Consider the following 15,994-nt stretch of genomic DNA (forward strand, 5'->3'; position numbering starts at 1 on the left):
TTTTTTAATTAGTTATTTTATTTCTCCTAAATTATTATTTTTTATTATTATTTGAAATGAAAATAGACATAGACCTAAATTTTATTCAAAAATGTTACCAATCACTAACAAAACTAATTTTTTGAAGTTGAGTTTAAATAATCATGTGTTATGGTTGATGTACAAGTTTGAGATATATCCTTTGTAAAATTGTTAACTCAAAAGATTATTCAACATCATGGAAATTTTCATGAGTTAAAGATATGGTAAGTTGAGTTATCTATTTTTTTAATTAAAAAAAAACGAAAATTCAGTTATATAATACAAAAAATTATTTTTTTGTTTTTATTTAATTCATATAATTTAGGAGAAAATTAATTTTTACTGTTTTTCTTTTATTTAATAACTTTTTTAATTAGTTATTTTATTTCTCCTAATTTTTTTTTTATATCATTTGAAATGAAAATAGACATAGACCTAAGTATGATAAGATTTTAAATATTATGGCATACATATAGTTAATTTTTTAATTTGTAATGTAACAAAGAAGTTTAGTTAACAATGTAACTCAACCACAACATGAAAAACATTACAGTAATTAAAAAGCCGAAAAAATTGCTGCCAAACTCAGCCGCTTCATGAACTAAAAATATGTAATTCAGCCGTATCGTTTGATAAGTCAGCCGTAACTGAAAAACATTCTAGTAATTAATTTTTTGCCAATAAGTCAGCCGTCAAACGGCTGACTTGTCGATAAGTCAGCCTATTACGGCTGAGTTATAGTTTTTTACCATAACTCAGCTGTAACTACATCTCATAAGTCAGCCATTTTTCATAACTCAGCCAGTCGGAAAATGGCAACTCAGCCGTGTCGTTGTGATAACTCAGTCAAAATTTTGACAACTCAACCGTGTCGTAGCGATAACTCAGCCAAAATCTTGACAACTCAACCATCAGGTGAAAACTCAGCCATTACTACAGCTGAGTTATGCGCATAACTCAGCCAAATTTAATAAGTCAGCCATAACTCTTGGCTGACTTATAAGCGTAACTCAGCCAGATTTTCATAAGTCAGCCGTCCGCTCTTACTCAAATGTTTTTTTGAGTAACTCAGCCGCAACATACCTATAATTCAGCCGCAACATACTCTGTATTGCGTTACGGCTGAGTTATGGTACACGTCAGCGATTTCTGACGTGGCGTCTGACGTGGCAATGGCATTTTTCTAATAACGTTTTTCCAGTAACATAAAATAGGGGCACGCTGGGTATTTTGAAAATACCCGAAACATTCTAGTAATAAAAAAGTTTTTTGTAGATTCTGGTAATATTACCTAAAATGAGTAACATTTGAGTAATTCACCCTAAAAAAATTGGGCCAGATTTGTTTTTAATTACAGTAAAACTTCTATAAATTAATAATGTTGGGACCTAGACATTTTATTAATTTACAGTGATAAATTAATAATTATTATTTTATAGTGTAAATGAATAATTATCAATTTATAGATATATTTTAATTGTTTCAATTATAAAAAATTATGAATTGAGACAATTTTACCAAAATAAGATTAGAATTTTGGATGTTGAATATTTTTTGGTTTAAGAATTGAATTTGTAATATTTAGAAAAAAATTACTGACAATAAATTACAAATACTATAGACAAATTCACTTATACACATGACATAAACAAATTCAATTTTATGAATAATAATATCAATTTTCGTATTTTATTAGTTTGTTAAATTATCAAATTGTAAATGCATATCTAGAAATTGAAAACTTAAAAAATTTAACTATCTTTATGATATGTTATAGAATATTTTATATTCTATAGAAATAAGCTTTAGGAGAAACATACATTATTATATCAGCATATATATATATATTTATATGATTATTAATTTATGATATTATTAGGACCATATTTTACATGGGGATTTCAAAAAAAATTATTATCTTATTATTTTATCGAATTTTGTTAATTTTTACACTGGCCCTACTTGGGACCAGCAAAATTTATTAATTTATAGTGTTTATTAATTTATATAGTACTAATTTATAGAGGTTTTACCGTATAACAAAAAAAGGCTAATGGACTTTCATTTTCATAAATTAAGGGAGGTCAAATTCTTAAAATAAATTGGGTTGGACTCACATAACTCTAAAAAAACTCTAAAACTAGGAAATTGTTACGAAATTCAACAAAAGGAGAAGATCACAAAGTCACAAAAGGATGCGAACATGTGGAAAATATTACGTTACCGTTGTGGAGTCCATCATCACTATGCAAGCACTGTAACTTATTTTTTTACCTCTATAAATAGACCAATGAATCGTTCATTGTAAGATACACCAATACGTTTTACAAACTTCAATTATAGAAGAAGTAAAAACTCTCTCTCTCATCTTTCTTTTATTCAGTATCCCAATCTTTCTATAGGTACATAATTACTCTCTATTATTTATATTATATTCACCAAAAAATTAAACACTTTTTATAACATGTTATCAGCATGATCACTTTATGGTGTGTTATAGTTATATATTTATAATATGTATATTATTATACTATATATATTATTCTACCAGGCGGTATGTCGCCTCGTTAAAAAAAAAATATTTTTCAGTGATTGTTCAAAACAACACTATTTATTTGTTACTGTAGTGGGAGGTATTTTGTCCCTGTAAGTAATTATTGTAATGGTTGCTTAACGCACCATAACAATGGACGGCTCAGCCGCCGATAATTTTGATGACTCCTCACTATAATTTATTTACTGTTATTTTTTTTTTTGATAAAATGTGAATTTAATTACCAAAATGGAACAATTGTTTAGTACAAAAATGCTCTGGGGCAGAGAGCTTCTAAGGCCAAAAAAATTAAAAAGCCTTAGTTACTAGTAGATCTGTTAAAAATTAGTTCGAACTATAACGAGCTAGACATGGGAGAACCATTCGCTGAGCAGACGGCCACAACCTTTACGGTAGATGCGAGCAAGGAGAGTATCCCTTACACTTCGATCGATTTGACGGAAAACAGAGATAGGCGAAGCAGAGATATTGTCATGGGTTCTGATGTTTCTTTCCTTCCAAAGGAGGAAGATTGTTGCTTGCACAACTAACCGCTTCAAAGTGGTGGAAGTATTTGGAGACTTGGAAAGCAACCAAGAGATGAGCGTAGACCAATCTGCAAAGATACAAGGGTGTTGACCAAGACGAGTCATGATAATATGCCATACCTCTTCAGAGTAGGGACAATGAAGCAGGAGATGATCTCTGGTTTCAAAATCAGAGTTGCATAAAGGGCATTCGGTAGATAGCTGCATACCCCATCCAAGAAGTCTTTCTCTTACCGGTAGTCTATTCAAATTCGCAACCCAGAAGGTGAAAGCATGTTTAGGAACAGAATGCTTAAACCAAACAGCTTTATACCATGACTTCTGAGGGTCTTAAGGTCTAAGATGGTTCCATGTTAGCTTAGTTGAAAAAGAAGTTGCTGAGCGGCTACCTGCTTCCCAAGAGTAAGAGTCACTTCCTCTTGATACTGAAGGTGCATCCGTAGATTGCATATAGTTCCTGAGCAAGATGACATTAGGATTCCGAGATCTGCTTGAGGGAAGACGCCAGCCTTGAGAGTGGCAGGCGTCTGCAACAGAGGCTTGAATAGGGATACCAAGCGTAGAGATGACTCCAAGAGATGACCAGTGATCATGCCAGAAGCTTGCCGTTAAACCGTCTCCAATAGCGCATCTAATTAGATCTTTTGCTAAATGCTTCAGAGATAGGAGTGATTTCTAGATCCAGCTCGAGGTATTATTGGGTTCTACACTCCAGTAACTAGCACTTTTTAAATGATGCTCTTTCATCCACGCAACCCATAGAGATCCACTGTTAGCAAATAGGAGCCAGACCAACTTCAGATTCAGAACCTTATTCCAGATTAGAAGATTTCTTAACCCCAAGCCTCCTTCAGCCTTTGGCAAACAAACCTTTTCCCAGGAAACCTTCGCTGCAGTGCGTTTTGCTATGTCCCCTGACCATAAGAAGTTATTGCACAATTTTTCAAGAGCTTTCAAACACCCTTTGGGTAGGGAGAAAGCCGACATCCAGAAGTTTATCAGACCATATATTACAGCGGAGATGAGTTGTAACCTTCCTGAGAAAGAGAGACACTTGACCGCCCAACTATTGAATATTGCAGAGACTTTATCAAGGAGAGGAGACTAATCAGATTTTCTCAATTTTCTGGGGAGAAGGGGAAGCCCAAGATACCTGATTGGAAGGGTGCCTGATTGGAAGCCAAAGGATGCTAGACTTTCTGAATCTTCCTGAGAAGTCCCAGCATGAAACAATTCTGTTTTTTCAATGTTCATACCCAGTCCTGAGAGGCATTGGAATTCAAGGAGAGTAGAAGATAGTTCCCTGAGGAAGCTTTCTTTACCATCAAAGAATAGCATGATATCGTCAGCAAATGCAAGATGGGTGATCTCGGGAGTCCTTCCCATAGGGTGAAAACCAATCTTGCCTTGACTGAACTTTGAAGCTAACATGTTAGAAAATACCTCCATTGCTATTACAAAGAGAGGAGGAGAGAGGGGATCTCCCTGACGCAGTCCTCTTTTCCCTTTGAAATATCCACAAAGATCACCATTTACTTTAATTGAAAATGATGTAGTAGTCAGACATTGCTTTATCCAATTAATGAAAACCGGCGGGAAGTCTAAAGCCTCTAGGGTAGTAAGTATGAAATCCCAGCTTACTGAATCAAATACTTTCCGAAGATCAACTTTGAGTAGACCTCGAGGGGATATAGATTGCCGATTGAAACCTTGAACCATTTCAGTGGCCAAAAGTACATTCTCCACGAGAAGTCTACCTTTAATGAAAGCTGATTGAGAAGCGTTGATCATCGATGGAGTTAACTGATGGAGTCGCCTAGCAAGAATGCTAGATACGATTTTGTAGACTGCATTGCAACAAGAGATAGGTCGAAAGTCTCCAATCCTCACTGCTCCAATCTTTTTTGGGATTAAAGTGATAGCCGTGGCATTCCATTGCTTCAGAATTTGACCTGAAGAGAAGAATTCCTTGACTGCCTTGGTGAGATCAACTCCTATAATAGCCCAACTGACTCTGAAAAAATCTCCTGTGTACCCATCAGGTCCTGGAGTTTTATTTAAGGGGATAGAGAAAGCTGCCCTTTGGATCTCTGCGTCAGTAATAGTGGCTAGAAGCATCTCTTTATCAGAGGAGTTGCAAGAAAATGGAGTGTAATTTCTGATGAGCTCCTTGCCCTCGTCTGACAAGACCGGAGACGCTGAACCCAGAAGATCCATGAAATAGCTAACACAGTGGGATTTAACCTCTTGAATTTCATCAATCCTGTTACCTGTCAAATCCTCCAGATAATAAATTTGATTTGCTGCCTTCCTGGAATTTACCATCCTGTGAAAATAAGCAGTGTTGCTGTCCCCACTTTCCACCCATTTAACTCTAGACCTTTGATAGAGAAACTTCTCCTCAGCCAATGCTAAGGTTAGCCAATCATGATGAGCTTTCTTCTCTAAACTTGCGAGAAGTGGAGAAGGGTTTGCAAGGAGTCTAGCCTGGTAGGATGTCATCTTAGAATGTGCCTCTTGTACTCTAATTTCCAAGCCTGAGTAATGCTCTCTATTAAGATCTTTGATGACCATTTGAGAAGTTTGAGTTTCTTAGAGAAGCAGAACATAGCTATACCATCAATGCAAGTTTCTTCCCAAAAATCTAAAACTCGTTTCAAGAAGTCTTTGTGTTGGAAAAGAAAATGGGATATCATGAAGGGCTTCTTAGACTGGGTAGAAGTTCCCATTACCAAGCAACCAGGACTGTGATCTGAGACATCCGGATCCCCAAACATAGCATAAGCCATTGGAAACTCCAATTTCCAATTGTCATTAACCAGAATTCGATCAAGCTTCCTGGCGATGGGGTTTGTATCTCTTTTATTCCACCAAGTGAACTCATTTCCCTTGAAAGTAAGATCTGAAAGTCCTGCATTTAGAGTACAGTCGCGGAATTCACTCATTCCTCTAGCTATTCTAGTCCCACCAGTAGAGCTCTCTGAGGGGTGCATGATCTGGTTGAAATCTCCCATTGCAACCCAAGGTTTAGTAAAGATGATTGGATCCTTAGCAAGATTTCCTATCTCTTCCCACAATTATATGTTAATTTATTTACTGTTATAATGTGGAGACTCCATTACCATAATATTGTCACTATATTATATTTATATTATGGTTAATATAAGGAGGCTCAACCACTGTATATTAACATATATCTGAAATTGCTAAATTTTAACTGATTGATTGTTAAATCTATGATTTATTTTATGTTTAATAATTTTCACCAACGGTCATAAAGAAAATTTTAAAAATCTTACACTTTTCAAACGGCTATGAACAATAATTTTCAATCTATAAATACACTCATATTTTCACTCTTTCATTCATCTAAAATCACATCACTCATATAATTTTCTAAAGAAAGTTGTTTAATTTTTCATTTTTGGAAAATGATTAGCTTGTTTTTAATTGTTTGTTTAATTTCAATTATTACTTGTATTTATGGTCTCTTTGTTGGAGAATTTACTCACGAAGAGTTTACCATTAACATTGTTTTACTTTTCTATGCATTTGTGTTCTTTGTAATCGCTTGCATTATTAATATATACGATGCATTCTAAAACAAATAAAATTATCTTATTAATATTATTTATTCGCTTTTGTGTTTAGATAACTAATTGCAAACATTGATAAGCTTAAGTTTCCGGCTCTCAAAATTATTGGAGCAAACTACATAGCATGGATGACAGATGTGGAACTCTATTTAGAGTTGCAAGAATTGTTAGAGACCATAAAATTAGAAAATATGTCGCCTTTCAAAGATAAGGTCAAGGCAATAATATTCTTGAAAAAATATCTCGATGAAAATGTGATGCATGACTGTGCACACATAAAAGATCGAGAAGAGTTGTGGCTAGCTTTAAAACCACGGTTTGACAACCAGAGAGAAATAACTTTCTCTCATGCATTAGAGGACTAAAAAAACTTGAGATTCCGGGTGTAACAACATGTCCCGTGGACCCCACTAGCCTCACTACTAGCCCACTAGCCTCACTGCTAGCCGCCCAAACGGACCCCAAGCTGGCCCTGCAGGGCATCGATCCTAACCCATCACTGTGAATATCCCAATCCACCAGTAGGTTATTGGTGCGCCAGGCGTTCCTCGAACCCTGGTCCTCACCCTTTAACAACCTTCCCACAGGACAAGTTGCCACCAATTGAGCTGCAGATCAATTGGTGACAGCTTGTCCTGTGGGAAGGTTGTTAAAGGGTGGGGACCAGGGTTCGAGGAACGCCTGGCGCACCAATAACTTACTGTGGATTTGGATGAATAGTTCCATTTGCCACGGTGAGGGGTTAGGATCGATGCCCTGCAGGGCCAGTAACACATAGAAGCGTGAGAACATATGTTATAGATATGGATCAAAAGGGCATTTGGCTCATGTATGTCAAACCCCTGAACATCTTTGCAAATTGTTCAAAGAGTCTCAAAAAGGAAAAGAGAAAGCAGTGAACCTCACCGAGCATTTTGAGGGTACATCGTACCTCGATGCATATGATTTTGTGAACGATTTCGACGAGATCGTTCATGCGGATAACTGAAATGCATGTAGTAAGACTAGTAGTCTCCAATTAGTCGTGTTAATGGATATCCGGTATTTTTGTATATGGATATCCGGTTTTTTATATACGGATATCTGGTATTTTTATCTAAAATATGCAGTATTTTTTACACAAAATATGCTGTCTTTTAGTTTAAAATATCCTCTCTGTTAACAGGGAGACATTTATAACAGCGTTCCTCTAATCTCGTCCACTTCTTTAGACGGCATTAAAACCCCGTCAACTCTCCTCGCCAATCCGAAATCGGCTATTTTAACGGCAACATCGCTAAATTTGGGCTGCGCAAGTAAGTAAAAAAGTTAATGAAAACTATAATACTTATGCAGAATATTGGGTTGGAAATGTAAAGATTTCAAATATAGGTACTGGAAGTAGAATTTTGGAAAAATTGGGGCTTTGCATATCAATCTATGGATTCTGGAAAATTGGCCTTAATTGTGTGTTTCCTTTATTTAATTTTTTCGTTCCAATTTTGGTGACCCTAATCGACATTTCAAGATGCATCAAGGAAAAGTTCTTATTTTTCCTTTTTTTGTTCACGAGAAATACTCTTATTTACTGTTTATGTTATTCATTACATTTACTTTTCCATTTATCTTCAGAAATTCCAATATTGACGGCTAGGTACAATATTCGGGATATATAGCTTGATGTGATCATTGATGTATAGTTGCAAGGTTGTTTAAGAGAAAAATGATGTGTTACGAAAGCATCTAAAATCCAATAAGAAAAGATAATGGGCTATATAATATAGGATTTGTTTATGTGATTGTCTTTTGACTTGAGCATGAATCATCTTGTTCGACGATCACCAGTGGGTAGCTTGTTGAGGATTCTTCCTTGTAGGTTTTCCTTTTTTCGCTTCCCCAAAACAGTATCTTTTCCGTTTGGGGAGTTCAAGAATGAAGAAGATTTGCTCTTAGCGAAGGAGCAAGAAAGAAAGAGAAAGATGAAAGAAAAACTTCAGACATATTTGCGGCACCGAACGAAGCTTTTGGAACTCAGAAGCATTTGTAACTCAAAAGAGAGGGACGGCGAAAAGATGGAACCTGAAGGAATACCGATTTACAAGATGTTAGCTTCTTACATATCAGAATATGACGTAAATGGAATGGAAATTTTTTTGAACAAGTTGGAGGAGAAAAGACCAAAGGGGTTTGGTTTAGCTATGTTGCGTAAGTCAGAGCCATTATTGGTTAATGATGAGTATTACGACATCCTCGGAGAAAAAGTCTATAGGTATCTCATGTTAATTTATAGGCGTATAGGAGAAAAGGAAGACCTTCGCCGTTTGTGGAACTTAGCTAAGGATAGGAAAGTGTTTGATACAATCGGTCAATATACTCTCACGATTGCGATCTTTTGGTTTAAAGACGATCTCGAAGGGGTTCACGAGGTTTTTGAAGAGTGGTATTCCGGGGAGCATCGTTTTTTGGAAGTCAAGACAAAAGATATTCTGGAATTTGATCACTACAGAAAAAGAGTGATACAAGACACCAAGTCAAAAGTGAAGGACATGCTTGAAGATCATAAGGAAGAAGGAGAGAGGAAGAAAACGGCGATGGAAGTGAGGCAAAACGGATGGGACCCAAAGAATAATCTTGCTTTGTCCGCATACGCATGTGTTCAATATGTGGAGGGTCGGACAGACATTGAGAGTGCAGTTGATGTTTTAAGATTATTGGGGAAGCGTGAGCCGCAAGATGCTATCAAGCCTATCATGGATAAAGATCAGTTGGGTAGGAAAATGGTGGAGGCAATGAGAGGAGGAGGATATGTTGGTGAAGTTTGAACAAGATTGATGATAACAGATTAGCATTAACTAAAACACTCTACGTACTAGAAACAAATACCAAAAAGAATGTCAACTTGATTGTACGATGTGGTTTTTATCAATAGGGGAAAAAAATAAAATATATGCGTTTTATCAATAGACAGCTGTTCTAACATCATTGTTTGGTGCATAGTCAAGCTTTAAAGATATGGCTTTGAGTTTGCTTTCGTGTGGCTATCAATGAATCATTTTGGTATTACTAAAAAAAAAAAAAAATGTATTCCTTTCTTAACGGAAACAATGGAAGATGTGAGCGTGATTTCTTCGACCATTGTTCATTTCTTAACGGAAACAATGGAAACATCAGTCATTCGGGTCAGGCAAAGATCCATATTACTCCATCTGATCTTAGCCTTCTCTATCTCGATTACCCTCAAAGAGGTCTCCTCTTCCCTAAACCCGACCCTAAACCCCGTTTCATCTCTTGGTTAAAGTCCTCTCTGTCTACTACTCTATACACTTACTTCCCCTTTGCTGGTCGTCTTGTCAAACTGAACAACCATGAAGATAGTACGGTGTCGCTTTAAAGCGACTGTGACAACGGTCGTGGTGTCAAATTTGTTCATGCCAATCCGGCTATTTTAATTTAACTTACCGAGAGAGATTCCACTATGGCATGAACAATTTGACACCGGCTTTTGTGTGGCTATCAATAAATCATTCTGGGCTGATTTTCAAGTGAGTAAAATACTGGTCCAAAGATTTCGAAATTAAGTTTTGGAAGTAGTATTCTGGAAAATTTGTCATAAAGAGTGTGTTTCCTTTACTTTATAATTTCGTTCCAATTTTGGTGACCCTAATCGACATTTCATGCATTCAAGAAAATTAATTTTCCTTTTTTGTTAACTAGGAAAACTCTCATTTAATTTTGACTATTTGTTAGAAAAGTAAAAACTTCTTATTCATTAGATTCACTTTTCCATATTTATTTTCAAAAATTCCAATATTGACGGCTAGCTACATGTGATCATTTATTTTGGCTGGATCCCGTATGTATAGTTGCAAGGTCGTTTGAGAAACAAATGATGTGTTACGAAAGCATATAAATCCAATAAGAAAAAATATAGGGTTTGTGTATGCATGTGATTGTCTTTTGACTTGAGAGCATGAATCATCTTGTTCGACGATCACAAGTGGGTAGCTTGTTGAGGATTCTTCCTTGTAGGTTTTCCTTTTTTTGCTTTCCAAAAACAATATCTTTGCCGTTTAGGGAGTTCAAGAATGAAGAAGCTTTGGAACTCAGAAGCATTCATCAGCGCCAGAGGAACGGCGAAAAGATGGAATCTGAAGGAGTACCAATTTACAAGATGTTAGCTTCTTACATGTCAGTATGTGACGTAAGTGGAATGCAAAACTTTTTGCACAAGTTGGAGGAGAAAAGACCAAAGGGATTTGGTGTAGCTATGTTGCGTAAGTCAGAGCCATTATTGGTTAATTATGAGTATTACGACATCCTCGGACCAAAAATCTATTGGATTCTCATGCTAATTTATAAGCGTAAAGGAGAAAAGGAAGACCTTCGCCGTTTGTGGAACATAGCTAAGGATAGGAAAGAGTTTGACATCAGTCAATATACTCGCACGATTATGCTCTTTTTGTTGAAAGACGATATCGAACGGATTCACGAGGTTCTTTAAGAATGGGATACCGGGGAGCATCGTTATTTCAAAGTCGAGATAAAAGATTTTCTAGAATTTGATCACTACAGAAAAAGAGTGATACAAGATACCAAGTCAAAGGTGAACGACATGCTCGAAGATCAAAAGGAAGAAGAGGAGAGGAAGAAGACGGCAATGAAGGTGAGGCGAAATGGATGGGACCCAAAGAATAATTTTGCTTTGTCTGCATACGCATGTGTTCAATATGTGGAGGGTCAGATAGACATGGAGAGTGCAGTTAATGTTTTGAGATTATTGGGGAAGCGTGAGCCGTAAGATGCTTTCATGGATATAGACCGGTTGTGTAGGAAAATGGTGCAGGCAATGAGAGGAGGAGGATATGTTGGTGAATTTTGAACAAGAGTGATGATAATCATTGTGAAGATACATTAACTAATACTCTATGTACTAAGAACAAATACCAAAAAGAATATCAACTTGATTGTTCGAGTAATAACCTAATACATTTCACCGCAAGTTTGTTTATACGGAGTACGGAGTCGATACACAAGGATCAATGAAACTCTAAAATATTTCGAGAATTTTAATTAACTAAAGCAAAAGAATGTTCATTTGTTTTCAGACTTAATTATAGAAATGCAGAAGGAAATAACGATTTAACTTATGGAACTAAAGGTTTTGGGTCATAAAACAATTCAAAGATCAGTGATTAACGTAAAATATGTAATGAGGAATTCAACAATCGAGAACTGTTCTCGAACATAAATACAAGATTAGACTAATCATCTTTCAAGGAGTTAGTCACTCAATTTGCATGTCCCATTTCTGTAGAAGTTTATAATTTTTTGACCCATAAGTTTTGTTTATTTGTAAATCAGTCCAACCCAACTCCTGGACACAAAAAAGATTTAGTCCAAGTAAATTAATATCAAAAACTGTTTACAAAATACATAAGCAATAATATAACCATTATACGTTAATACAATAAATTAATTCAATTTTGATTAAAAAAAGTAGAAGTAACCCAGGTATTAAGGTAGTCTTTTCACACATTTTTTATTGGTTATCAGTTTGATGTTAAAATTCCAAAATGTCATTAGTAATGGCCGTTCTAGCTGGTTTGGCAAATCGTACTAGTGAAAAACTTGTTTGTAGAAGTATCAATGTTCATGCGATACTGACCTTACCTTATCGTTATGGTCTAATATTTGACCTTATTATTATAGTCAAACAAACATATGGATTTTTAGAATAACATGGTTACATGGATTACTCTCTGATTTGAATCTTTATAACTTTTATTTTCAGATCCATTTAAAATTTTGTATTCAACAAATATAAAAAAAATTATAACTGGTAACACGTTATTCCGAAAATGATTTTAAAATCATGAATCTAATAACACATAGATTTTATTTTAGATTTATACGGCCTCCAATACTATCAGGTAACTAGAAAGTTACCTACACGATGTGTGGGTTATAAAATCAAATATTATGTATGTAAAATAAAATTTTATTAAATTATATATAAAATATTCATGATATTATTTATATATATGCCTTGAAAATAATTTAAATACATGCATTTATAAGTTTATAATTATGAAATATTTTAAAAGAAGGATAATTTTCACATATTGCATAAAAATAAGTTTTGGTTTTAAATTTAGCAAATCATTTCTAAATTCTAAATATACTAAAATAACATCATGTTTTTAATCTTATACTCTAAATTCCAAACCATATCTCTTTAAAATTATATCCTAAATGTAAAATATAAAAATATAGATAACCATTGGAAATTGTGTAAGTTTTTTTGCGGCATAATGACGGATGGAGTAAGGGTTACAGGAAAATAGACATGAAGTATGATTGGAACAATACCAATGAGATATAAAAGTAGATTTGCTTTTGTACATGTTAATCTACTATAATTTAGACCACTTTTAATGATTGACATATGTCTTTGATGAAAGTATTGAGGTTACAATATGTGTATATATATATATATATATATGTTAAATATTTTACAATAGGTCTCTGTAATGTTTTTCCGTATAATGCAAAAGGATGTTGTAAAGTTTGGGAAGTGATTCCAAAGAGGCATAAAGAAATATGTGATCTTTTGACCATCTACATATGCATTACATGGTAAAATTAAGCTCAATCTTTTTATCAATATGCAAAGTAAAATATATTTTTTGTAATGGGGATAAAGAACTTTTAAGAATAAAAAACAAAGCAAATTTACAAAACATAAACTTAGAAATATATTATAGTTGAAGATCAGAGGACTTAAGAGGAGAAATCTAAAGGACTTACAACTATAATATTATGAGTGAATGTTCAAAGCCAAAGAGATTGTGCTTTAGGAATCAAGCATTAGGCTCATCTTTTTTTTTTTTTTTTGTCAACTATTGGGCCACAACTGGCTGGCCCATTAGCCAAATTCCTACATTCGTAGGAGCCGAGACTCGATCCCGGGTGTGATGGTGCCTTCTACAAATGGACTTACCTCCTGCCACTGCACTAAGGTCACTTCACAACATTAGGCTCATCTTCATCACTTAAGACTTTCAACTATAGTTTAAAAGTTTAAAAAATCACATTACAAAACAATGCAAAAACTTTAAATCATGACTATGATAAAATATAATCCTTTGAAAGAGGCTAATTGTGACAATCCGTCCCGTTGACCCCACTAGCCCACCGCTAGCTTGCCCCATAGGCCCGAAGCTGGCCCTGCAGGACATCGATCCTAACCCCTCACTGGGCAAATGGAACTATTCATCCAAATCTACAGTAGGTTATTGGTGCGCCAGACGTTCCTCGAACCCTGGTCCCCACCCTTTAACAACCTTTCCACAGGACAAGCTGTCACCAATTGATCTGCAGGTCAATTGGTGACAGCTTGTCCTGTGGGAAGGTTGTTAAAGGGTGGGGACCAGGGTTCAAGGAACGCCTGGCGCACCAATAACCTATTGTGGATTTGGATGAATAGTTCCATTTGCCCAGTGAGGGGTTAGGATCTATGCCCTGCAGGGCCAGCTTCGGGCCTATGGGGGCAAGCTAGCGGTGGGCTAGTGAGGTCAACGGGACGGGTTGTCACATAAAAATTGCAGATCAATTGGTGACAACTTGTCTGTGGGAAGGTTGTTAAAGGGTGAGGGACCAGGGTTCGAGGAATGCCTGATGCACCAATAACCTACTGGTGGATTTGGATATCCATAGTGATGGGTTAGGATCGATGCCCTGCAGGGCCAGCCTATGGGGACAACTAGCAGTGAGGCTAGCGGGATCCACAAACGGATTGTCACACTAATAAATATTGACAAGACTCTGATACGAAAAAAAAAACATTAACATGGCTTTGTAAACGATTTCTTCAAATAGTCCTAGAGAAATTAATCTGTTAATCATTATACTGCAAGACATCATGTTTTTAAAAAAAAACTTCATAAGAAATAATATTAGGAAAAATACCATGGGAAATGATGGGAAAAGAAAGACATATAGCTAAACATTGTTTGAAGGTTGTAAGGAATTTCATTGACACATTATTCTGAGTAATCACATTCATGCCAATAAATACAGTTATAAAGCATATTAATTGTAATTAATTTGGTCATATGCATTATTGCAACATGAACAGTTTGAACAAAAGAAACTGTCATAATGTCATTAAGGTAATTGATTGAGAGAAGTAAATGTAAATCTAAAGAAACTGAATAAATAAAATGTTCCAAATTTTAAAAAAATTGGTGTAGACAATTTAGTTTTGGATTGGCAATAATGTGTCTTTTATTTTATTAAAATTGAAAAAAATGACACATGTTATAAAAAAAATAGAGGGGTGCCAAATGACAATTTCTCACAATTCTACTTTATTATAGTTTTATATATAGTAAATATTGACATGTGAAACCGATAAAAATAGTTAAGTAATAAAGTTCCGGTTGCGATAAAATAATTAGTGAAAATTTTATAAATCGTAAAAACAAAATAGAATAAATATATTTTGTAAAATAGATTACTTTTTCTTTAACAAAAGTAAACTATAAAATTTTTTGCTATCAAATAATAATAAATTAAAAACCCAAAAATAATTAAAGATTTGGTAGAGGAAGATAAATCTGAGTACTTTTATATAATAAATAATGTGATTTTTAACCAATTAGGTCATCAAAGAGGAATAAAGCAGGTGATAGAGTTGATGATGATGTGAGAAATGAGGGACAACCAACCATAAGTAAAACATTAATACCTTCTTAGATTATGTAGTTGATGCTTCGAAATGATGCCAAATTCGTAGAAGCAGAGAGGCGTGGAGAAGAAATAAAATATATTTAACTTTTTTAATTAGTCATGGGAAACATGCCCGTAACTAAATTAGTAATGTTAGCTAAGAAACGGGCCTATTTTTTGATTTTTTTTGTTTCTTTGCACCTTAATTTTGAATTAAAATTGAAATGAGTTTATGTCTTGTTGGCTAGGGAATTGAGATGGATCTATTTAAGTTTCTTTAACCCATAGTTTTGAATTAAATTAAAAATGAAGACATGTGTTAGCTATATAAGAAACCAGGTATCATGATTTTAGAAGAAGTTGAGAAAAACTTTCCCATATTATATAAAATTTCGGGACACTAACATTTTCTATTTTACGAATAGACAACTGTCTAACATCATCATTATTCCTTCTACTAAACAAAAAAAAAACATCATCATTATACGATGTCTTATCAGAAGGGGAAAAAAAATCATTGTTCGGTGCATAGTCAAGCTTTAAAGATTATGGCTTTAAGTTTGCTTTCGTGTATACTACCGTGTGGC

General features: G+C 34.8%; 1 protein-coding gene across 1 annotated transcript; it reads left to right on the forward strand.

Annotated features, from left to right (window-relative positions):
* LOC104715504 lies at nt 8,750-9,499 on the forward strand. The gene has a single exon (XM_010432905.1). The coding sequence runs from the start codon at nt 8,750-8,752 to the stop codon at nt 9,497-9,499; it is 750 nt and encodes a 249-aa protein (XP_010431207.1).

Source organism: Camelina sativa, chromosome 9 (genome assembly GCF_000633955.1).
Source record: "Camelina sativa cultivar DH55 chromosome 9, Cs, whole genome shotgun sequence".
Classification (NCBI taxonomy): Eukaryota; Viridiplantae; Streptophyta; class Magnoliopsida; order Brassicales; family Brassicaceae; genus Camelina; species Camelina sativa.

Excerpts from the sequence above, each read along its gene's own strand:
- LOC104715504 (XM_010432905.1), top strand. The coding sequence starts at position 8,750 with ATGGAACCTGAAGGAATACCGATTTACAAGATGTTAGCTTCTTACATA.